A 25,250-nucleotide genomic window follows, 5' to 3' on the forward strand; every position below is an offset into this window, starting at 1 on the left:
GGTGTACCTGTGAAATGTTTTGGCGCAGAAGGCTCTGGGGCCATATCATTGAGTCTATTTAAAGCAGAGAGATGGTTCTTGATTAGTAAGAGGATCGAGGTTTACAAGGAGGCAAGGAGAATGGGACTGAGAAACATATCATCTATAATCGAATGGCGGAGCATACTCAACGAGGTGAAATGCCTAATTCTGTTCCTAAATCTTATGGGCCGAACGGGTTCATTCTACGGTACAGAATAATAACTCTATGATTGGTCTTGGGGAGAGTGCCTCACAACATCTCTGCACAGAATTGGGACTAAAAGGTTAAATGAGATTGGAACTGTCTTCTCATTCCTTAAGAAGAAAGGACTAATCGGTTTCCAGCTCAAAACGAGCCGGGACATTTCCATCCTGTCTCATCCTATTCCATACCGCCCTGTCAATCAGTCGTGGGGGCGTGGCCTCTAGCTTTCTGTACCCAATGGAAAAGATGAAGGAATGGCACCAACGTTGAGGCCGCGCCCATCATTGAATCATTGACGATGTCCTTGCGGGGCAGGTCGGGAGACCCCACCATGAGAACGCGTGAGTGGAGCTTGGGGGCTCTGGGAGGTGCGCGTCGAGCCGCCATTTTGTGGAACGTTGTGTGAGAGGACGGAAAGGGAAAGGTAAGGTGGCTCAACTGACAGGCAGGGATTTGGGGAGCATTAGCCGGCATCGCATCTATCTACCTGGCTTTGCTGGCATGGAGTAACATGTGAGTAGGTATTGTTCCTGTTTGTAACTCGGGGTGGGAGCGGTCTGGTGCCGTGCCCGAAAATCGAGCGGTGTCAGTGAGTCCGTGGGCCGCAGGCAGAGCCGGAGTCTCAGTCTGGGTGGATGTGGGCCCGAGGCCTCGAGAGTGAGACATCTGCCGTGCTGTTTCAGCAGAGTGTGTAATCTGCAAATGGAGAGGGTGGGGATGTTAGTAGTTCCAGGATTAGTAGCATTAGAGATGCCGGAGTATGGCCTTTGTCTGTGTCACATGGCTGCGGGAAAGCTGGAACCGGCTGGTAGGCGACAGCACTGGGGTTCACTTCCTTTTCCCCATCTCTGCGACCATCACTGCGACCTGACCTTTCCCTCCGGGACCCTAACTGCTTTGGCGGGGTGGCGATGGTGAAGGAACGATCTGCTTTCCTACACCAATCATTGGATTGGTTGTATAGTTAAGTTAGCCGGCACCTCCCGCTGTTGCTGCATCCCAGATATGTATTGGTGAACGAATACTCGCTGTCGTGCACCATTAAAGGAGGCGGGAAGGCATGTTTTATTGTCTGTCATTCATCCTTGAAAATGAGTACTGATGCAAGCCCGCTGTCTGGAATGGGAACTATGACTAAAGCTGAGATCATTATAGACGGATCTGGCAATATGATTCCCAGCCGGCCCGGTTATGTCTGGTCCTTTTCCGCCCCAAAAGACTGAATAATAGTAGTGCTGTCAGTTTAGGGCTATTAATTTCTAAAACATTACCGCCCCTGTTTCTGCTTTTATTTATGTGTACACGTGTACAGATGTCCACTGAAGAAATGGCTACCGAGCATATGAATGGAAATGGTACGGAAGAGCCGATGGATACTTCCACTACCGTTGTTCGATCAGAACACTATCAAACTTTACTAAGTGCTGGTTTACCAAAGAAAGTTGCGGACAAGCTAGATGAAATGTATTTAGCAGGTATGGTTGCAAATTGTATGAGTACTCTGTACTAAAACTCATCGATTTAAGTTACCTATTTCAATTTGACATGCATTCTCATGTCCATTTTTGTGATTGTACAATTTCAATTCAGTAAAAATGGGCTATATCAGTGAAAGGACATTAAATATTGCTGCATTTGCATGGATTACAGGAGCTAGCTTGGACTGACTCTTCCTGCAAGTGATCATCTATTCATAGACAAAGGATATATGCAAGAATAAGGTGACTAGATCAGTAAAATAGCCATCTTTTTTATGGAGTTGATATCATCTAGAGCCAGATTTCACATAGCGATCAAAATGGATACTTTTCTTGAGCTGTTGAAATTCACCATATGATCTTGCAGGCACTGACATTATCTGGTGTGACACTAAGCCATTACAGAGCAGAAAGATCATGATTTGCTTCATTTTGAGTTGGTTCATTTCAGCTAGAGCCCCCTGAGTTATAACTTCAAGCTCTTAAATCACACCAGAAAAGAAAGAACTATAGCTCCTGTTCTTATTGCTGTTCTGGCAGTTTTGTTACTTACTCTGAAGATGTTAAGAAAGTGTACCATGTAATATTTTTTGCAATCTTGAAGTCCCAATGTGCTTCATAGACAACAAAATACTTTTGTACTGTGTCACTGTTGAAGTGTAGACAGATTTGAACCTATCAGTTTCTTCCAATAACAAGAAACTTATTATTGCATGATTTGTTTTAACAATACTAATTGAGATTAAAATTGGCCAGGAGAATGTCTGCTGTTCAACCAGTTCATGGGATCATCAACACCTACTGAGGACTTATTTCTGATGGGTTAGTTCTCTGACGCAGCTTGGATTTGCTGCTCAATTCTCATAGGCAAAAGTGAGGACTGCGGATGCTGGAAACCAGAGTTCTATTCCTGATGAAGGGCTTTTGCCCGAAATGTCGATTTTCCTGCTTCTCGTCTACTGCCTGACCTATGGTTTTCCAGCACCATTCTGCTCTATTCTCATGTTCACATTTTTAACAGCAGTATTTTGTGTAGGAGTTGTAAATTATTTTCATCTTGCTAACGCTACTTCATAAAGCTTAAATGCAGAAGTTCCCTTTCCTTTCATCTTTGAATATTATAAGCCTGTTGCTTTGCTTGAAGGAAAGTTTGAAGAAATATTCCCTTTGAATCTTCAGCTATAGGTTATTCTGATATTGATGGGCAATGTTTTTCCCCACCACTCTGCTTGAGAAGCTGCCTAGGCTAATGGCTGGATATTGGAATTCCCTGAAATTTCTTGAAATTACCTATCTCTGTTCTGCCTTTGTTCTCTTCTGCTGAAACTTATCACTGCTGATTAGCCCGCTCCACCCCAAACTTCTGTTGGCTTCCATGTTAGTTGATATTATGAAGTGTTCTATCCCTCATTGGTTGTCACTCCTACTTGAAATCTCCACCATCACCCATTCTTAAAACTGAACTCCACTGCCCTTGCAATCTTCATCCCATCTCCAAGCTGCCTTTCTTATCAATTGCCTTTAGATGTGTTGCTACTTCCCAAATCTATTTTATTTCTCAATCTTTTGCTTGAATCCTTCCAGTCAGGTTTCTGTTCATAAAATAGTTCCACAATGGCTCATACTGAAGTCGCAAGATGATTTCTGTGTAACTGTGAAGAAGTTTAAACTTTATCTTCATTGTCCTGACCTATAGTTTTTTTGTACAGTTGGCTACGCTGCTTCCACTGTCATTCTGTTATGTGGGACTTGCTTACATGTTGAATCACTCGCAATATCTTTTTGCTCCTGCACCATAACCTCTACCGTCCCCCTAGGATCTAGCTTTGGCCCCCCTCATTTCTCATCTGCATACTGCTCTTCAACATCACCATTTGAAGATGCAGGGTAAGTTTTCACATGCAGGTTGGTGGCATCCAGCTCACCATCACTTCTCTTGGCTCTTCCAGTGCTGAATTATCAGACAGGTTATGCAATGTCTTAGTACTGGATGTAAACAACAGCTCCAGTTCTAAATGGGCAGACTGCAGTTGTCTTTGGACTCCACTCCAAACTTCAATCTACTCATTTTATAGAGGTTTATAAAATTGAGAGTTTAGATCCCTATCCCTAGTGGAATCCAAAACTAGAGGGCATAAGTTTAAAATGAAAGGCGAAAGTTTATTTTTAAAAGGGGACCTAAGGGGCATCTTTTTCATGCAGAGGGTGGTGTGTGTATGGAATGAGGTGGCGTAGTTGCAACATTTCAAAGGCATCTGGCTGGGTACATGAATTGGATGGATTTAGAGAGATATAGGACTACATTAATTTAAAGTATTTGGTCGGCATGGACAATTTGGATGAAAGGGTATACAGAGGAATCTCAATTATCCAGCATTTGATTATCTAGTACATGCTAAATTGCCTGTAGTGTTAGGTAAGAAGGGGTAAATGTAGGGGTATGGGTGGGTTGCGCTTCGGCGGGTCGGTGTGGACATGTTGGGCTGAAGGGCCTGTTTCCACACTAAGTAATCTAATCTAATCTATCTGGCAAGATTGCAAGGTCCTGATGCTCTGCTAAACTGTTAGCTGGCATTCAATTATCTGGAATTTGATTAACTGAATGAGATACTCCCCACCCTTATCAGTCGGAGAATCGAGGTTCCTCTGTATTTCCGTGCTGTAAGCTCTGGCTCACCATGACAATGCTCTGCAATTGTACGGGTCTGTTTGTGACTTTGATGTTATGCTTGATCCTATGAATCATTTGCAATCACAGTTTGGGGGGGAGGGGGGAGTCTTAATTGCACAATCTCCATACAATCAGCTGACATTGTTGTAGTTTGAGCCTATTCCTGAAGCTTTGACATATTTGTCCTCTACTTGCCTAATTTCTGATTGGTGTCCTACATTGTACTCTATCTCAACTTGAGGCATCCAAGACTATCATAACTTGTACGACACCTGGTTTGCTGATATGTTTTGACTCTCGGTTTAGCAATATCTTGAGGTTGAAATGCTGATCTAGCTTCTTTGGATTTGTCCATCCCTATTTCTGTGATCTTCTCCATCCCTACACTCCTCTCATGCATGTGCTCCTCTAATTCTGGCATCAGTATGTTCTTAGTTAAAACTGCTGCACCAGTGGTGGTGATGCTTTCTGCTTAGGTCTCGAGCTCTGAAATTCCCTCTATGCCTTTCCACTTTACCTTATTTCCCATCTTTTAGGAGACTTGAAAGTTTAACCCAGCCTTTTTGTCAATAAGCTAATACAACCTGACACAGCTCAGTGTCATGTTTCTGGTTTATAAATGTTTGTGTATAGTCGGTTCTGCTATAATGCAGTAGTTCTGTTCTCGTGCAACCATGTGTTCTAAGAAAATGCGTTAATAGCAGCACTACTTAAACTAATGGGGCCAGAGTTACATTATAACCAAAACATGCTTTAAAAGTTCGCGCTATAGAAAGTGTCAATCGTGTTATAGTGAATTCACTTTAACGAAATGCATGGCATAGCAGAACAACCTATAATGTAATGCCTTGCAGCCATTTCATACTTGAAAGACACTATGTAAATTTAAATTATATTTAAATTGCATTCTAGTCTATAATACCTCTAGTACATGTAGACAATGTGTCCCAGCTCCATTCAACAAGATCATGGCTAATCATTTGCACTCGCTGTTCTGCCTCTACCCTATAAACCTTGACTCCACTATATTCTGAAAACGAATGTTTTCAGAAATCTTGAATTTGTTAAATGACCTAACCTCAGCTGTCTGGGAAAGAAAGTTCCAATGATTCACATCCCTCTGAAAAAAATTCCTCCCCTTCACCATCTTAAATTGACCAACCCCTTATCCTGAAACTATCATTCCATGTTCTAAATTTCTCCAGGTAGAAACATTCTTTCAACAGCTGTCCTGTTGTTTTACTGAGATTGAATCTGATTCATCTAAAGTTTAGGTCCAGTCCATCTCTGAACTGTTTCTAATGCAGCTATTCCCCTTAAGTGACCAAAACTCAACACTGTACCCTTTGTGTTGGTTTCAGTAACGTCCCTGTATGATTGCAACAGGACTGTATTTTTATGTTCCTCTCCCTTGCAATAAAGGCCAGCATTTCATTTGTCTTCCTAAATATTTGATTGCTAACTTTTTCAGGAGCCCTGTATTCCGTTTTTAATTCATTTTAAATAACATCTTGCTTTTTTTTAATCCTTTAAGCTGATGTAAATGTGAGCTTTACAAAAATTGTTAACTTAGATCAGTTAAAGTTCAGTTAAAGTACAGTCATTGGCTGAAGTACATCAAAATCCTTTTCTATCTGAGCAGAGAGAGAATTTTATTCTGGTATTTGTCATTGGTGCAATAAAACTGAGGATAGTGTGTATTGAATTTGGGGTTCCTATGCCATTTTGTGAGTTGAGATTATTTTCACCTTAAATATTTGAAAGGATCCTATCTCAAGTACCATTTCTAATTTATTTAAATTTTAAACTGTTCGATTTCTTTGTATTGCTGAAAAGTTTTGTTAATTGATGCTTGCTTGGATTTTTTTTTTGTAGGTTTAGTTTCTCATAGTGATTTAGACGAGAGAGCAATTGATGCATTGAGGGAATTCAATGAAGAGGGTGCGTTGTCAGTACTACAACAGTTTAAGGAAAGTGATCTTTCCCATGTTCAGGTAAGAATTGTTATGTTTATTCAAAGTGCAATATTGTATGCAGATTATGATAATGTGCCATCTAAATTATATATCAGATGCTGTTGAGTTTGAAGTGCCATTAACAATCAGATGCTTAAATAGATCAACTTGCTGCAACTTGAAGTGCGGTATATTACTTATTAGTTTTATTTATCCTGTTTATAAATTCATAGTTGGTCATCTCGTTTTATCTAAAACAGTAGCTTTAAGACAGTGACCTTAATAGCATGAATGCCATTCTTGAAGTTCGTATTTACCATAGTATTTTCATTCCTTTTTTAATTGTATAAGTAGGAAATGGTGTGTAAATGTACTGTCTCATCTGTGTATAGTTCAATAAGTTTAATATCAAAATTAAACATCAGTTGAATCTACTTTATTCTAAACCATGGTGAATTAACAGCTATGCCAATGAGACACTTCATATATCTCTTGCAAATCTTATTATTTTATTTTAATTGAATTTCATGTTCCATTGTTTGATTCATCCTTACATGTGAGAAAACAGTTTCTCATTCAGTGGAATTAATCAATTCCTTAGCTTAATTTAAATGTAATTTATACCAGAAATGAGGAGAAATCATTGACTTCATTGTGACACATCATTTTAAATGGGACAGAGGTATTCAGTCAGGAGGGAGTTGCTCTGGGAATCCTCAACACTGTGGACCGTACGAAACATTAACATAGATTAGGGAGTCTCCTGCCAGCAACCATACTTAACCCCCCCCCCCCAAAGCTTGGACATCAAGGTCACATTTGGTGTAGTGCCCCATCAGATTGCAATGACCTTGAGTCATTGGGGTTTAGAGAGCAAATTCTCTCTTTGGAGTCACTCCTTGCATGAGGGATTGTCATCAGTCATCTCATCTTCAAGTCATCTCATCTTCAGGACATCTCTGTAGGAGTTCTTTGGAGTGAGTCCTAGGCCCAGCCATCTTTTATTCAATGACCTTTCCACCAAAAGGTCATAAATGATTGTGCAGTAATCAGGTTTGGGCTGGCAAGTGGCAAATAACATTCAGATCACAAGTGTCAGGTAGTGACTACCTCCAAGAAAAGATAGCCATTGTCCCATGACATTCAAAGGCACACCCATCACTGAATTTCTTACTATTAACATCTTAAGGGTTAGCATAACCCAAAACTGAACTAGACTGGCAATATAAATAAATAGGCTAGGAATCGTGGAGCGAGTAACTCCTGACACTCAAGTCTATCCACCTTCAAGACACAGGTCAGAAGTGTTTTGGAATATTTTTCACTTGCTTGATAAGTACACTTAAACAAGCTTGACACAATCCTGGGCAAAGCAGGATTGGCACTTGTTCACTCCCTCTTCCACTGGTGCTTAGTAAGAGTAATATGTGCCATGTATATGATACACTGCAGGAATTCACCAAGAGACTTTGCACAGCATCTTCCAAACCCGTAACTGCATCTCTCGCAAAGGACAAGGACCACAGGCAAATTCTCCCCACCGCTCAGTATTCCTGATTTAGAAATACATCATTATTCTTCGTTGTCATTGGGTCAAAATTCTGGGGCTTCCTCCCAAATGGTATTTTGGATACACCTACACCAAACGTATAGCAGTGGTCCACAAAGGTAGCTTACTGCTAAAGGTAGCACTGTTCAATATAGTTCCATTTGAATTGGGGTGAGTCAGTGGGGCATTGACCTTTTTTTTGAGAGATTTAATTCCTGCATGCTGACCTGTAGGTGGCTGCACACGCGCGCACACCTCAATCACCACCGCAGTCCCCAACTTTGTGGCCAAACTCACCCCGACCCCATCCACGACACGTTCGCTGTGCCGAGGGTGGCAGTCTTTTTCAAGATTGATTCATTCAAACCAAAGCTTGAAGCGTTACTTCAAAGTTGCTGCTCTTCAATCAGACCTTATAGTGAGGCTTCGGGGAGTAGCAGAAGCGCTTTTACTTTTAAGAACGTATTGTAAATCCCCAGTATCCTTAAACCATTAGGGCTGTTGTTTTAACAGCATTGACTTTAGCTTTGGATTGAACTTTGAACACCAGCTTTTGGTCTTGAGCAGAAACTGAAGTCCTATTTTTGAAAAAAAAAAGGTAGAAGTGGGTTGGGTAAGCTTTCGCAACTCTCCAGGGAGTGGGGGCAGGCTACAGTTTGGAGTCTGGGCTGGGTCATTGTGATCAGGAGGTTCAGGGAACAGAAGTTTCTGTAAACAGGATTGCTAACATGCAGAAGGCACCTGTATTGTAAGTAGCCAAATAAGTTTGTTTTTTGGCTGGCAGGGAACCTATTTCACTTACCAATGTAGCAATCAAAAATATCTCCAGTTGTAGGGTGCATTGATTTAACATTATTATTTTCTGAGGAATGTCCTATGGAATCTCACTGCATTTTTAATATTGTTTGTATGGAATAAATGTTTTGCTTACAGTTGTAATTTTCAGGAATGCAGTCACAGCTTTGTGAAGGCTTATGTTTCTTTCTATATAGAATAAAAGTGCCTTTCTATGTGGAGTAATGAAGACTTACAGACAGAGGGAAAAGCAAGGATCTAAAGTAACAGATGCTAATAAAGGTCCAGATGAGACAAAAATTAAGGTAAAATGCTAATACTGAGGCAATAGCTCTTGTTATCTGACATTTTTATAATGTTTTTGCTTAAGTTAGAGGAAAAGTCTCCAACAGCGAGGTACAACCCATGAACAGGCTGTTTTGCTCCACTGTTTGCTGTGATCATGATGCTATTCTAAACTAAACCAACTGTCTGCGCATGGTCCGTATCCCTGTATTCCTCGCTGTTCAGTGTCTGTCTAAATGCCTCTTAAACATTAGTATCTTATCTGGGGATGGAGAGCGGGAAGAAACTTGACTCAGCACGTTTTCTTTATATTTCACCCTTCTCACCTTAAGCGTGTGCCCCCTAATATTTGCTGTTTTCATCTGGGGAAATGGCTAGTCTGTCCACTTCATGTCCCTCGATTCTTGTATACAACTTCCAAGTTTCCCCTCAGTCTCTGACATTCTAGCAAAAACAATCCAGCGTCTCGCAGCCAATCCACTACAATTCAGGCAACATCCTAGTAAGCCTCTTTTGCACCCTTTCCAAAGCCTTCCTAAAATGTTGTGCGCAGTTCTGTTAGCAATGTTCTAAGTGTGAACTAACTAAAGTTTTCTACAGCTGCAATATGGTGTGCTAACTTTTACATTCAATGTTCTAACTGATCTATTGGTCACCTTGGGTGGCACATTGGTTAGCACTGCTGCCTCACAGCGCCAGAGACCCGGGTTCAATTCCCGCCTCAGGCAACTGACTGTGTGGAGTATGCACGTTCTCCCCGTGTCTGCGTGAGTTTCCTCCGGGTGCTCCGGTTTCCTCCCACAGTCCAAAGATGTGCAGGGTCAGGTGAATTGGCCATGCTAGTGTTAGGTAAGGGGTAAATGTAGGGGTATGGGTGGTTTGCTCTTCGGTGGGTCGGTGTGGACTTGTTGGGCCGAAGGGCCTGTTTCTAATGTAATCTTAAAAAAAAATCTAAAACCATGTCCATGTGTGTTGCCACTTTCAGGGAGCTACGGACTTGCACCACAAGATTCCTCCATGTCAGTGCTCCTAAGGGTCCTGCTGGTTTACCTTTCACTTGTCCAGGTTAAACTTCCATCTGTCCTTTCTCCATCCAAGTTTCCAGCCATTGTATATCCAGCTGTATCATAGAACATAGAACTGTGCAGCATAGGAATGGCCCCTTCGGCCCACAGTGTTGTGCTGAACATGATGCCTAATTAAACTAATCCCTTCTGCCTGCCCTTGGTCCATATCCCTCCATTCCTTGCAGTCTTTTTCAAGATTGATTCATTCAAACCAATGCTTGGAGCATTACTGTTGGTCAGAGTCCCAATAGTTCCCATGTACTTCAAGATAAACATGTGCATGTCTTAAAGTATCTCTACCACCATCCCTGGAAGTGTGTGCCACACACGTACTACTGTTTCTTTAAAAAAACAGTAATACCTTTAAAATTTACAGCATCCTGGTAACCTCTTCTGCATTCTCTCCAGAGCCTCCACACCCATTAATGTGCTGACTAGAATTGAATGCAATACTCTGTGTGGCCTAAGCAGAGCCTTATAAAACTACAACATTATATCCCGACTTTTGTACTCAGTTCCTCGACCAATAAAGGCAAGCATGCCAAATGCTGCCTTTACCACACTACCTACTTATGTGGCCACGTTCAGGGAGCTATGAACTTCAATCCCGAGATCCCTGTGTATGTCAATGCTGTTCAGGGTCCTAACATTAACTGATACTTTTCCTTCGCATTTGATCTCCCAAAATGCAGCACCTCACATTTACATGAATTAAACTCCATCTGCAATTTCTCTGCCCATACCTGCAAATGATCTATATCTTGCTTTTTCCTTTGACCACCTTCTACACTATCCACAACTCCACCGATCATTGTATCGTCTGCAAACTTATTAACTTGCCCGTCTACGTTTTCATCCAAATCATCTATAAATAACACAAACAACAGAGGTCCAAGTACAGATTTCTGTGGAACGCCACTAGTCACAGACCTCTAGCCTGAAAAGCAACCTTCTACCACTACCCTTTCCCTTCTATGGGCAAGCCAGTTCTGAATCAGTGTGACCAAATCACCATGAATCCCATGCATCTTAATCTTCTAGATGAGGCCAACATGAGGAACTTTGTTGAAAACCTTAATAAAATCCATGTAGATAACATTCACTACTGAACCCTCATTGACCACCTTTGTCACCTCCTTGGAAAATTCAATCAATTTAGTAAAACGTGACCTACCCTGCACAAAGCCATGCTGACTGTCCCAAATTAGGCTGTACTTTTCCAAATGCGTGTGAATCCTATCTTAAGAATTCTCTCCAATAGCTTCCCTAGCACCAATGTAACACCAGTTTCTAATTTCCTGGATTATCTCTATTTCCCTTTTTGAATAGAGGAGCAACTTTAGTTAATCGCCAGTCCTCTGGGACCCCTTTAGTGGCTAATGAGGATACAAAGATCATGGTTAAGGTCCAAACAATTTCCTTTGCCTCTCTCAGTAACCTTGGGTAGATCCTAAAGGGACCTGGGGACTTAATCCACCTTGATGCTCTTCAAGAGACTTCTTTCCGATCTCAAAATACTGTGTTGTATTAGCATTGTCCACACAATCTTCTGTGTCTTTCTGGGTGAATACTGATGCTAAGTACTTAAGTGAGATCTCACCCACATTTCCTGCCTCCAAACATAAGTTCGTTTCTTTATCCTTGAGTGGTCCTACCTTCTTCCTAATTATTCTCTTGCATGTAAAGAATGCCTTGGTGTTCCTCATGGGCCTTTTGACAATCTTCCTCTCTATTCACAACTCTTGTGTTGTCTGCAAACTTACCAATCAGACTACTACATTTTCTTTCAAAATATGTATATACAGACAAACAAAAGCTCCCAGCACTGATTATTAACACTACTGATCACAGACCCCCAGTAAGAAAAATAGCCCTCCAGAACTACTACTACTACTCTTTTCGGTGACCAAACCAACTGTATGTCAGAAACAAAATCAGAAATGGCTGGTAAAACTCAGCAGTCTTGCAGCATCTATGGAGAGAAAGCAGTGTTAATGTTATTATACATTTTTGATTTTGATCTATATTTTGATTAACCTTCCTCACTAATCACTCTGCCACCATTTTTTGTTTTGCCTAACTCTTTCCAATTGAACTGTTTGCCTTTTTATCCAAATAATTTGTGATACCTATATTATAAAGTTTGTGAGAAGATTTGTAGCTCGGGTGCTCATTGTTGTGGTTGTGTTCGCTGAGCTGGGAATTTGTGTTGCAGACGTTTCGTCCCCTGTCTAGGTGACATCCTTAGTGCTTGGGAGCCTCTTGTGAAGCGCTTCTGTGATGTTTCCTCCGGCATTTATAGTGGTTTGCCTCTGCCGCTTCCAGTTGTCAGTTCCAACTGTCCGTTGCAGTGGTCAGTAAATTGGGTCCAGGTCGATGGGCTTATTGATTGAATCTGTGGATGAGTGCCATGCCTCTAGGAATTCCCTGGCTGTTCTCTGTTTAGCTTGTCCTATAATAGAAGTGTTGTCCCAGTCAAACTCATGTTGCTTGTCATGAGTTACCAACTAGCCACGAAACGACACGACCAGCTATCCTTAGTAGCCACACACGCAGATGACAAGCAACATGAATAAGAAAATTGATTCTAGCTGCAATATGGATTCACAGATACTAATAGTTCTTACTCATTTGAGGGGGTGTTGCTGGAGTACAGGTTCATAGCTCCTTGACAGTAGAATCATAGGTAGATAGGATAGTGAAGAAGGTGTTTGGTATGCTTTCCTTTATTGATCAGAGCATTGAGTACAGGAGTTGGGAGGTCATATTGTGGCTGTTAGGCCTCTTTTGGAATATTGCGTGCAATTCTGGTCTCCTTCCTATCGGCAGGTTGTGAAACTTGAAAGGGTTCAGAAACGGTTTACAAGGATGTTGCCAGGGTTGGAGGATTTGAGCCGTAGAGAGAGGTTGAATAGACTGGGATGGTTTTCCCTGGAGTGTTGGAGGCTGAGGGGTAACCTTAGAGGTTTGTAAAAACAGGGGCACGGATAGGATAAATGAGACATATCTTTTCCCTGGGATGGGAGAGTCCAGAACCAGATGGCATAGGTTTAAGGTGAGAGGGGAAAGATATAAGAGACCTAAGGGGCAACCTTTTCACGCAGAGGGTGGTATGTATATGGAATGAGCTGCCAGAGGAAGTGGTGGAGGCTAGTACAATTGCAACAGTTTAAAAGGCAACTGGATGGGTTTATGAATAAGAAGGGTTTGGATGGATATGGGCTGGGTGCTGACAAATAGGACTAGATTGTGTTGGAATATGATCGGCATGGACGAGTTGGACCGAGGAGTCTGTTTCTGTGCTGTACATCTGACTCTGACTTGTGAACCTCAGTTGACCTAACGGGGGTGCCCTATATACAGCCCATGACGCACACGTGGGCTACCACCCCAATTCACATGACTGAATGTCTGGCTCCATTTGAAGTTCAGTTACTCGTTTTGCAGAGGGCTGCTCCTCCAGTCAGAGGTAGTTTTCTCTCCCGTGTGTGCTGTTGCAGGATTACTAGTTAGTCTGTCAGCAGCAAATGAGAGGGAGAACTGGTCTGAGTGTGGAAGATCAGCCTGAGGCCAGGAACATGATGAAGTCTGTAATAGGCCCTGGGAACAGACAGTTTTTGCTTTCATTTTCAAATCTCCAGCAACTGCAGTACTTCACAGAATCTGACTGAGGTTCAGCTTCTTGTTGGGGGCAGTCTGGACCGCGAATGCAATCAGAGCTGAAAGAGAGTTCAGGGACTGGACAAGCTTGATAGCCTGCGTGGGTCACCCCTTCTCCATTGAAAGCTCCATTGCTGCTTATCTGAGAGTTTCAGGCCAACCTGTCTGCACTCAGTCAAAGGGTGACAATTTTTGGTGGACTGCTTCAGAAAAGATAGTCAACATGGCTTTGTCAAGGGCAGGTCGTGTCTCTCAAATTTCATTGAGTTTTTTGAGAAGGTGACCAAGCATGTAGATGAGGGTAGGGCAGTTGACGTGGTATACTTGGACTTCAGTAAAGCCTTTGATAAGGTTCCACGTGGTAGACTGATGGAGAAAATGTAGAGACATGGAATTGAGGGTGATTTAGCAGTTTGGATTAGAAACTGGTTTTCTGGTGGTTGATGGAAGATATTCAGTCTGGAGTCCAGTTAATAGTGGTGTGCCACAAGGATCTGTTTTGGGACCACTGCTGTTTGTCATTTTTATAAATGACTTAGACGCAGACATAGGTGGATGGATTAGTAAATTTGCAGATGACATTGAAGTAGGTGGAGTAGTGGACAGTTTGGAAGAATGTTACAGGTTGCAGGGGGACTTGGATAAACTGCAGAATTTACCTGAGGGGTGGCAAATGGAGTTCAATGCAGCTAAATGTGAGGAGATGCACTTTGGGAAGAATAACAGGAAGGCAGAGTTCTGGGTCAGTGGAAAGATTCTTGGTAGTGTGGATGTGCAGAGGGATCTTGGAGTCCATGTACATAGATCCCTGAAAGTTGCCACCCAGGTGGATAGTGCTGTGAAGAAGGCACACGGTGCTAGGTTTCATTGGTTAGAGAGATTGAGTTCCGGAGCCGCAATATCATGCTGCAACTATACAAAATGCTGGTGCGGCCATACATGGCATATTACCAGGAGATTTATCAGGGCGTTACCTGGTGTGGAGGGAAGGTCTTATGAGGAAAGGCTGAGATGTGGGTCTGTTCTTCAAAGTTTGTGAGAAGATTTGTAGCTCAGGTGCTTGTTGTTGTGGTGCTGTTCGCCGAGCTAGGAATGGGAGTTGGTTGTCCTTTTCTTCCTCTCTAGTGAATCTGATTCCTCTGAGTGTGGCGTTGATGATCTGGTGTGTGCCTTCTATTTCTGTGTTTTTAATGTTGGTCTGTTTTTGGGTCTGTTCTCATTGGAAAGAAGAAGGCTAAGAAGGGATTTGATAGAGACATACAAGATGATCAGAGGATTAGATAGGGTTGAAATACGTTTTCCTAAGATGGTGACGTCAGCTTGTACGAGAGGGCATAACTACAAATTGAGAGGTGATAGATTTAAGACAGCTGTCAGAGGAAAGTTCTTTATGCAGAGAGTGGTAAGGGCGTGGAATGCCCTACCTGCTAATGTAGTCAACTTAGCCACATAAGCGAGATTTGAACAATCCTTAGATAAGCACATGGATGATTTTGGGATAGTGTAGGGGGATGAGCTGAGAATATTTCACAGGTCGGTGCAACATAGAGGACTGTATTGTTCGATGTTCTGAGATGTAAAGTTTGTACAAGTGTTTGGCTCGCATTTGGGAAAGGATTTTGCTGCCTTTAGACTCTGCGTGCTGAGGAAACTTGAAATACTCAAACTGGTGCTGTTGGTCAGGAGTGAGCTATTTTAATGAACCAAATTGCTATTAATAAATTGCGAGTAATTACAAAACTGGATTTTAAAAAAAAATCTGCAGAACCTTGTAATGATGCTCCCTGACGCATTCAGTGTTTTAGTTTAGGATCATACTGAAATTTTGTGCTCCTTTAAAAAAATCTAATCTTAAAATCTAGATGGCTTGGTTTGGAAGTATGGGTGTTCTTTTAAATTAGTTCTAAATTAGTAATGAGATTGAAGATGGATGGTTCCTTTTTAAAACATTCTTGTCAGTTATTTTCCTAATATCTAAGATGTTGATAGCATCATAAAAAGAGGCTATTTGGCATTCACATCTCTGGAAGAACAATCTAATTCTGCTCCCCTGCAAGTTGGAGCTGTTTCTTTTGATTTCCTCTGTTTAGATATCCTCAAGATTTTGTTTCTCCATCAAAAGTGTTCTTGATTTCCTCCTTTAAGGTGAGCACCAGCTTCTCCAGTCTGTATCAGTCCATGGAACTAAAGGTTTCCTGCTCTTGGGTTCTTGAAATTCGATGCTGCACTAATTGAGGACTAGCCAGTATCTTTCAAAGGCTCACCTACTTTGTTGGATTTGTGCTATATCATCCTATGAATATTGTTCATTGTATGTTTTTTTTATAACATTTTCAACTTTCCTGTCTTTTGTTAACGATTTGTGCAAATATGCCTCATGTTTCTGTTCTTGCATCCTTCCTTTAGCATTGTAATCTTTATGAATTGCATTGCCTGTCCTTCATATTTGTTTCTTACATTTCATCTATCACCTTGATCCATTTCACAAGCTTATCAACACCTGATCAGAGTGTTCTTGGTTCTGTGGGCATTTGTTTCCTTCTGGTGGTTCTTCTAGATTTCGATAGCAGGATGTTTTAAAACCTTAAGCAATGAAGAGGAGTGGGCCAATTGGCTCATCGAGCCTACTGCACCAATCAAGTCCATGGCTGCAGCCCCTTGACTCCTTGTTGCTTAAAACTCTGCCTTGAGGTTGAGTCACTGAATATATTCAGCAGGTCTCTGGAAGGGAATTCTTAAGACTAACCACGCAGAAAAGCTGAAGTAAGTGTGCACTTAAACGAAGACTGTAGGAAATGTTGTCTTTTAACCATATCACCTATCATTCTCCTAAGCTTCAATAGGTACAAGCCAAATTAACTTTCCCTCAAAAATACCGTTCTTTTTATCACGGGACTCTTCTCTTCTTTGAACTACAGTGCAAATACGTCCCTCCTTGAGGCCATAACTTCACAACATTCCAACTAGGTCTCACTAATGCTTTGTTCAGTTTGACCTTGGATTATAATTGAATTCAATTATAATCCAAAATATCCATGTAGTAAGGGTTGGAGTAAAGTATCCTGGTAAACTGAAAGTGATTGAACCATTGATACCAACTGAGGACTTGACTTGTCGGTAGAGAATTGTATGTGAACCTGTCATCTGCCTGTTTAAAGTTTGGCTGTTTTCTCAATTAAGCTTGGCAGGTCTGTGTTCCTTATTTTCTAGGTTTTTTGAATGAATTATATATGGTGGTTTTGGATGCTTGAGCCTGTTTGCTTTCTTAGGCCCTCTTGGAAAGAACAGGATATACACTTGATGTCACTACAGGGCAGAGGAAGTATGGTGGTCCTCCTCCACCTACGACACATTCAGGTCCTCAACCTAACATTGGTACTGAGGTAAGCATCATTGACTCCTAAATATAGGAGAGTTCTTCAATCTTGGGGGGAGAAAAAACCATTAGTAGTGATAAACTTAAAAGTACAGCATGTGTAGACATTAACTTGTTAGGTTAACCAAGTAAGAGCATTTCAAGTGCTATCTTGATGTCAGCTTAGCCACATGTTTGTTAACCATGTGAACAGAACAGTTCTTTTGTGTTGACCATCAGTTTTCTTTAACCATGAAAACCCAGTTCCCTTTATGAATGCTTTAACATTGATCCAATTTTACCAGATATTTGTAGGCAAAATACCACGGGATCTCTTCGAAGATGAACTTGTCCCTCTGTTTGAGAAAGCTGGTCCAATATGGGATTTGCGTCTGATGATGGATCCTCTGACTGGCTTAAATCGAGGGTATGCTTTTGTGACCTTTTGCTCCAAAGAAGCAGCACAGGAAGCAGTCAAATTGGTAAGGTTCTGTGGTGCATACACATAGTATATCTATTCGCTTAAGTAGGATTCATAAACTAACTCTTTTATCAATTTTGTCAGTGTGATAACCATGAAATTCGGCCTGGTAAACACATTGGTGTTTGCATTTCTGTGGCAAACAACAGACTTTTCGTTGGATCCATTCCAAAAAGCAAGACAAAGGAGCAGATTATGGAAGAATTTGGTAAAGTTACAGGTAAAATTGCATCACTTGCCTCATCACATTATCCCAGTTGATGCATACTGCCTATTTGATAGCTACATGAATAGGTGCAATCCAACACAATTATTGCTACTTTCCAATATGATCAAGGCAGTTAAATTGCCTGAACCTCAGATGAGTGAGATAAATTTGACATCAAATTCTACTGTTCCAATGCACAGTTCATTTCCAAAGTATTCAGTTTTTATTGCTGACTGAAGAAGCTGAAGTCTGGTTGCACTGTGGCAAAATGTTCTCTTGAACATTGATAAATGCCTATGTTGGTCTTAACTGTCGGTATGATATAACTGAGATTCCCTTTTATAAAAAAAAATGTATGTTTTCCTTGTAGTTGTTTCTTTGCTGTGTTCCAGGAAGATGATAAAATCCTATAGTAGGTTGATTTGGACTTCTAATTAGTCACTAATTCTGCCATCTGCCCTAATTATGCTGCTTGTCACTAGATGTTTAGGAGACCTCCTATTGATCTTAGCCTAGGTAAGGGACTTGTGTTGATTCTTTCTCCATCTTCACACTCTGGTATAATGTGATTCTCCTTTAAATCATGCTCCTTTGAACTTGAATTGTAATTGTCAATGATGAATGTGGGCTAAATGTTGGTGGAGCTGAAGAATCATTGCCCAGTTCATCAGATCATGATTGGATCTTGTCCTAATCTCCCCTGATGTTTGCTTTCTGTGGCCCTATTCTCTTAAAACATTTACAGTTCTACTATGTTACTTTTGGATCGATGGTGTTACAGTGGTCTGTTGGGTTTCCTTTAGTATGAGTTCACATCAAATTTTGGGCGCATTCCGTTTGCCTTGACTGTGGACGAAAATTTGTTTCTTGCAGAGAAATGCTAAGTTTCGGCCATCCATTTTTGTTCTGTCCACTTTCATCCTCCTTTCGCACCAAACTGTAAGCAAATTGCTTCTGTAGATTCTTTTGAGGGAGAGAGGATTTTTGTGACTATTTCCCATGTATCTGGATAATGTTTTTAAAACTGAATGATCTTTCTTCCATACTTAATTTTTTTTACATAGGTGCTCATGCTTTACTGAGAGACGTACAAAAGAAACTACAGAAACTAGATAATGTATAAAAATAAACCTGTGGATTTTTTTTTTGATATGTCCTATCCTGTTAATTTATTTTGGCAGAGGGACTCACAGATGTGATACTGTACCACCAACCAGATGACAAGAAGAAGAATAGGGGTTTCTGTTTCTTGGAATTTGAAGATCATAAATCTGCTGCCCAGGCCAGACGCAGACTTATGAGTGGAAAAGTGAAAGTCTGGGGCAATGTTGTAACAGTGGAATGGGCAGATCCTATTGAGGATCCTGATCCAGAGGTCATGTCAAAGGTATTTAACCTTGAACATTGTGATTAACGTGCTACATCGCATTTAAAGCAATCTGCTCGATGAATATCAATTTTTGAGGTGACAGGCTTCAAGATTCCCACTACAGTTCATTCATGGAGTCCTGCTATCGTCTCTAATAGCAGTAAAGTTTCCCTTCCTGACCTCAGGTGCTGACAGCATCTTCGTCGTCTGAATTTTGACCCAGTTCTGCTGGGCTTGCTAAATTTGGCTACTTAAACAGTCAGTTTTTTGTACTGGTTCTCAAAGTACCCACAATCTACCAAACGTATTTGTAGGATTATAAAAAACTGCTGCCTTGATGGACGCACCTCCAACTATATTTGAGAATCTTAGCACCATCCAGGATGGAAAGATCTCTTTGATTTAGCACCTTTTCTGTTAGTCTAAACATACCATCGTTTGCAGGCTTTAATCTTCATGAAAAGAATACATGAAAGTAGCTTGTTTATTCAGTAGGATCATTCAAGCATCATCACAAAAGGAGGTGCAGAACTGATTCCTTGAGTAGTCATCAACTACGTATCCCTCTCTGAATCCTAAATTGAAATAAGTCTCGCTATCCCTTCATTGGTTCAAAATCTCGGACTCCTTAACTAACACCATTGTGCAGTTATCTTTGCTGTATTTCGTCTATAATGTTGCAAAAAATGCAGCCGAACCATCATCTTGACGGCACCTAGGAGTGGGTGTTGCAGATTTACCTTGGTGGTGGCAGCCAAATTCTGAAGTGAACAATTTAGAACAAAATTATAATGTGGAACTGCTAGAATTCGACACTGCTTCCACATTGAGCTGCAACTATTTCACTGAACTGTGAACAATGTTTTTTCATTGTTGTAGTGCTGAGAATGATATTTAGAAGTTGATGCCAGTAGTTGGACATCACATTTAATTGTATTTTCTCACTGCAGGTAAAGGTGTTGTTTGTTCGTAACTTGGCCAGTTCAGTAACAGAAGAACTACTAGAAAAAACCTTCAGCCAGTTTGGCAAGTTGGAGCGGGTAAAGAAGCTGAAAGATTATGCATTCATTCACTTTGATGAAAGAGATGGTGCAGTTAAGGTAAAAATTCTGCAGAAACATTCTGCTTTCAGATTTCAGAGTGAGATGTAACATTGCATATGTAATTTCAAGTAAATTACAAGCTTTGAGTCTGCTGTGATCTGTGATGAAAAATTCTTTTTCATCATCTTTCGACTGATTAAGACATTGATGGATAATTAATTTGCTGAGATCATGTATAGTATGTTTTTATAGGTGGCTTTTGAGGGTATGCGAGCTGTGAAGATGGATAGGCAATCAATTGCATCCAGTTTACCAATGCACCTATTTAATTTTTTTATTCCCTTGGTACTTAGTAATTTATTTTTGAAGTGGTTACTCTTTGCACAAGTTTGTGAACAATTTGGTTAAATAAATCACATTTAAACACTGCTTGTGGATTTAGTTTTGTAGGATATTTAAAAAATCTGAATGGCATGTACTTTTGACATTAAAACCTATTCAACATCAGCTTTAGTTGATGGATGTTTCGTCATATGACATTTGGCTTGCCTGTGAATACATTTGCTGGAATTCAGTATAACCCAATTGTACAGTTTTGTATGTGGCATTCAAACTGCTGCAACCAAAGATATCCTGTAATGGTGACATTTTCTAATTGATGTACAATTAGACTGTTTTACAGTGCAATCATTTACCTGTTTCTTCTCCATGACAGGCCATGGATGAAATGAATGGGAAGTATTTAGAGGGTGAAAATATTGAAATTGTTCTTGCTAAACCACCAGACAAGAAGAAAAAGGAACGGCAGGCTCAAAGACAGGCTGCTCGATCTCAACCGTGAGTGCATTTTACTTTTTGTGCTTATGGTTCAAACATATATGATTTACAAAATGTAAATGATCCTTGGAGTGGTGGGGAAGAGGATTCCATTCAAGATGGTGGTGCTTTTCAGTATGAATGGATTCTGGACCAAATCTAGATTTTTGCATGGAGTTGGGTGAAGGTGGAACTCCATGAGGTTGATCCTAATGGATATTAAGTAGGTGGTGTTTCAGAAGCTCTGCGACTTTAATAATGGTCATTTTCACAATATATCCTTCTGTATAGTCATGAAGTGTTAATGGGCCTCAAAGGTGCAGCAGTACTATCCCCTTTGTGAACCTGTTGCATTTCAGCTACTAATTATTGAAAATGGAAACTGCATGTTGAGGATTGAAACAGTTTCCTTTTGAGCCCATTATTTTGTCCTTGGTTAAGGTGTACCTTTTGTAATAAATAAAAGGTGCTTAAAACTAGGTACATTTCTCATTTAAGATATGAAGTACAGTTGACATCTCTCCAGTTCCAACACCAAATCTCTCTAAATGAGATTGCCGTGAGCTTATTCAGCTATTATTCAAGTCTGTTATGCCATTTGGTTAGATCATCTCAAATAATTTCTTTTACTCTCCAGGACCTCTGAGTTGAGGGGTGGGAAAATATCAGCTGGTCTGAGATGATTATATCCTTTTCTTTTCAGCTATGTAGGTCCTCAGAAAGAAACGTAGTCAGGGCAAAACTAGTTTTGTTCTGGTGAATCTGCTGTATTGCTTCTCAATGTCTTTTATCTTAAGTGTGATACCTGAAACTGAATGGAATATTCCAGTAGAGTCTGAGAGATCTCTGATTTTAAATTTGAAAAGAATTGCTTAACAGTATACCTAAATTTATGGGCTTGAGTTCAAACTATAAACTTTCTTTAATTCCAGGTATGAGGATTATTACTACTACCCTCCTCCTCGCATGCCCCCTCCGACAAGAGGCAGAGGACGTGGAGCCAGAGGAGGTTACAGCTATCCTCTAGATTACTATAGTTATGAAGATTATGATTATTATTGCTATGATTACCATGATTATCGTGGAGGATATGAAGATCCATACTATGGCTATGATGATTATCAGACAACTACTAGAGGAAGAGGTGGCAGAAGTGGAAGAGGTGCCCCTCTTGCCAGGGTTCGTGGAGTTTCCCAACCACGTGGAAGATCTGGATTCACACCGCGTGGTCAAATGGCAGGGAGAGGTGCTCGTGGTGCAAGAGGGGGTGCCCAGGTGCAGCAGAGAGGCCGCGGGGTACGTGGTGTGAGGGGTGGCCGCGGTGGAAATGTAGGAGGCAAACGAAAAGCTGATGGGTACAACCAGCCAGATTCGAAGCGGCGCCAGACCAATAATCAGAACTGGGGCTCCCAACCTATTGCTCAGCAACCGCTCCAAGGTGGTGATTATTCTGGTAACTATGGTTACAAATCTGAGAACAACCAGGAGTTTTATCAGGATACTTATGGGCAACAGTGGAAATAGACCATTAGGGGTTCAGTTAATGTGACTGATAGGTTATCCGAACTGACTTTGAAATGCAGATTAGCCTTTAATCTGATTGGCTGCCGCTTGCTAATTGGTGACATCTGGCAAGAATCCTTATTGCAGATGTGTATATATTTTTACAAAACCATTCACTTGGGACTTCACTGCATAGTCTGCAACGATTCCACTTGACTGTGGGAAAGGCTTTATTTTGGTGTTTTTTTTGAAATTCGGCTGTTTTGATAAAGGCATTCCATCATTCTGTTAGAAGAGGATGGACATAATTCATCATGATTTTGCCAAAAATGTTTTTAGAAATCTGGCTCATAACTAAACATAATCTCATATTTGGCTTTTGTGTATGTACATTACTGGTAGTTCTGTTTCCGTGGCTTTTAAAGTTAATGCGTAATTTGCAAAATTAGCTTGTTGCTTTTTTCCAGAATTTCTTGTATTTGAAGTAACTGAAGAAGCTGTATGTTACTAACTTGCATTACCAAGAGTGGGCAAGTTAAATAAATTTGTTTGTTGTTGACTGATATTTCAAAATTACTACCAGTTATTTAGTTTGGCTATTCCAGAAGTGACACTTTGTCAAGTTCATTCTTGTATTCTCTATCTACTGTCAATGTCTATTTCAATAAAATTTCAAAATTCTACCAAACCACATGAATTTTAACTAAATTCCATTTTGTTGCATAAATTTTCCTTTTGACAAATTTTTTCCAACCTTGCAAAAAAGTTATCCAAATTTTCCAAAGAATTCATAATGGAAAACCTTGGTCAGAATGGTTGAATTACAGAATGAAAGACTTAGGCGTGTGTTCATGTCTGCATGATTTAGGTAATTGAACAGACAGCTTATATTTATGAATGATAATTAAAAGTGAGACATTAGCTTGTTTAAAAACAAAATCCAAGAGTGAATTCCCCAACCCCCTGGTCTCTCTTCTGCAAGGCTTCCAGTTTCCTTGCAATGTAGTTTAGTTTAGGTTGATTTAACAATGATTGAACATTCAGGTTTCTGTCTCACTTGCTGCATTGCTGTTTTGGGTTCTTTAACCTGAATCTAATATGCACCGCTGTCTGTGCCATGAAAGTACTCTGGGGATAAAACCATAATATTTTAATTTAATAAAGATCTTTGTGATTTTTTTTATTATTAATTTAATTGGTGCTAATGTTTCTTCATAAGGATAAAGTTATGAAAAAAAGCTCCAAAATGCATTTCTAAATCTCCAATCATAAATTAACAGCCTATAATTTTCAGCACTAAATGCTGTCCATTGTTTGCTTAATTTCTAAAATGCTTATTTGCCTAATGAAATTATTGAAGTTTGTTTAACTGAATTGCTCAAACATGTCACTTTGATTCTAAATTCTGATGATAGTAGGAGTGTACCATTTCTTAGCTCAATCCTAAATGAACTGCAGTGCTAATTAATTTTGCACATAATTTGTGTTTTAAAATTCATTTGAATAAAATTCTGCTTCAAATTGTTCTTGTTGCTTTAAACTATCAATTACATTGCATACATTGAATGCTACGGGTTTTATGTCCATTGCTGTAAGTAAATTCTGTTGAAAAATGACTAGGTATTTTTAATAAATTGGAACCTAATTAAGTTAAATGATACACTCCTTGGTTTTAAGTTGCACTCAAATGTAATTGCTTGATTTGTCGTATTAAATTTTGATCCTGAAATGCAGGAAAATTTAATCTTTGCATTAATAGGAGCAATGTGCTTTAAAAACAGTGCCATGTGTCAGCCTTTTTTCTCTTTCTAAAATGGGTTTAGTATTGGATCCTAATTTAATGGCTTCCTTTTGTTGCCTGGCTAGCAGGAAAACGAGGTCGAGGCCGGTCCTGACCTGTTTTGATGACGACTGACTTACTATGTGGAGGTTACACTGGAAGCTGCTAATGGAGATGATGGTAAGATTCCAGACCATGACGCCAAATGGAGAGCGGGAACAGCCAAGGAAATGAAGAGCTTCAAATCTAAACATATATGGACTATAATTTTTAAATTTTGTATAGCCAATGTACCTTTTTGTAATGTACAGAGGTAGTGGTGGGTGATGACGTTGGAAGTTTGAGAAGCAATTTCATAATGTTCATAGGATTCACATGATGCCAGACTGCTCAGAAGACTTAAAACTGTGCACAATCATATTCGAGCTCAACTGATTGTAGTACTATATTGTTATTGCTCATCACTACCTCAAACATTCTGTAAGTCATTATTCTGAAGAAGCGAACTACTTGCAGATGGAAGTGTAATCGCCAAACTATCAGGTAGTCGAGCATTCCAGAAAAATGGTTCTTTTCTGAACCCATCTTTTTTTTTTAAAGAAAGGGTTGGTTGACTACCTCAGTAGCCGAGGATTAAACTACCCTGTGTACTGTAAATAGAGAACTGTAAGACAAAAACAAGGCTTGTTTGCTACATTTGTCCACAAAGGAAAAGAACCCTTTTGTATCTTATTTCTAGTCTGGAATTTCTTTTGTTAACTCTGGCTAATGTGGGGTGTATGAAGTTATTGTTTGACCCTTTCATTCTTACAAATGACCAGAAACAAGTCTTGCTTTTGTCTCTATTAAACTGAAATTGCTGTCTTGCCTTTTCAGATATTATAGTTAGCCTTAGGTTGTATGATAGTTGAAAGGAGATGTTACTTTTGTAAGTAATAAGATGTTGAGAATTGAAAATTCAATTTGACTGCAAACTATAAATTCTGAAATAAAGTACAATATCCCTTTT

At 40.2% G+C, this 25,250-nt stretch overlaps 1 protein-coding gene across 8 annotated transcripts; it reads left to right on the top strand.

The window, feature by feature from the left end:
- The first annotated feature begins 534 nt into the window (after positions 1–534).
- On the top strand, positions 535–25,250 carry LOC122552944 (synaptotagmin binding, cytoplasmic RNA interacting protein). Of its 8 annotated transcripts, none has more exons than XM_043696221.1 (12): positions 535–650; positions 1,539–1,701; positions 6,251–6,369; positions 8,872–8,979; positions 16,956–17,069; positions 17,347–17,523; positions 17,607–17,742; positions 18,912–19,117; positions 20,050–20,199; positions 20,858–20,979; positions 21,891–22,411; positions 24,328–25,250. In XM_043696221.1, exons 2-12 carry the CDS (start codon positions 1,539–1,541, stop codon positions 24,354–24,356), a joined length of 1,845 nt encoding a protein of 614 aa, XP_043552156.1. In that variant the 5' UTR covers positions 535–650; the 3' UTR covers positions 24,357–25,250. The 8 variants fall into 8 exon arrangements, with proteins under 8 accessions (XP_043552156.1, XP_043552157.1, XP_043552154.1 ...); XM_043696222.1 differs by having other exon boundaries at positions 24,331–25,250; XM_043696223.1 differs by having other exon boundaries at positions 536–650; positions 21,891–22,396.

This window comes from Chiloscyllium plagiosum, chromosome 9 (assembly GCF_004010195.1).
Source record: "Chiloscyllium plagiosum isolate BGI_BamShark_2017 chromosome 9, ASM401019v2, whole genome shotgun sequence".
In the NCBI taxonomy this organism is placed as follows: domain Eukaryota; kingdom Metazoa; phylum Chordata; class Chondrichthyes; order Orectolobiformes; family Hemiscylliidae; genus Chiloscyllium; species Chiloscyllium plagiosum.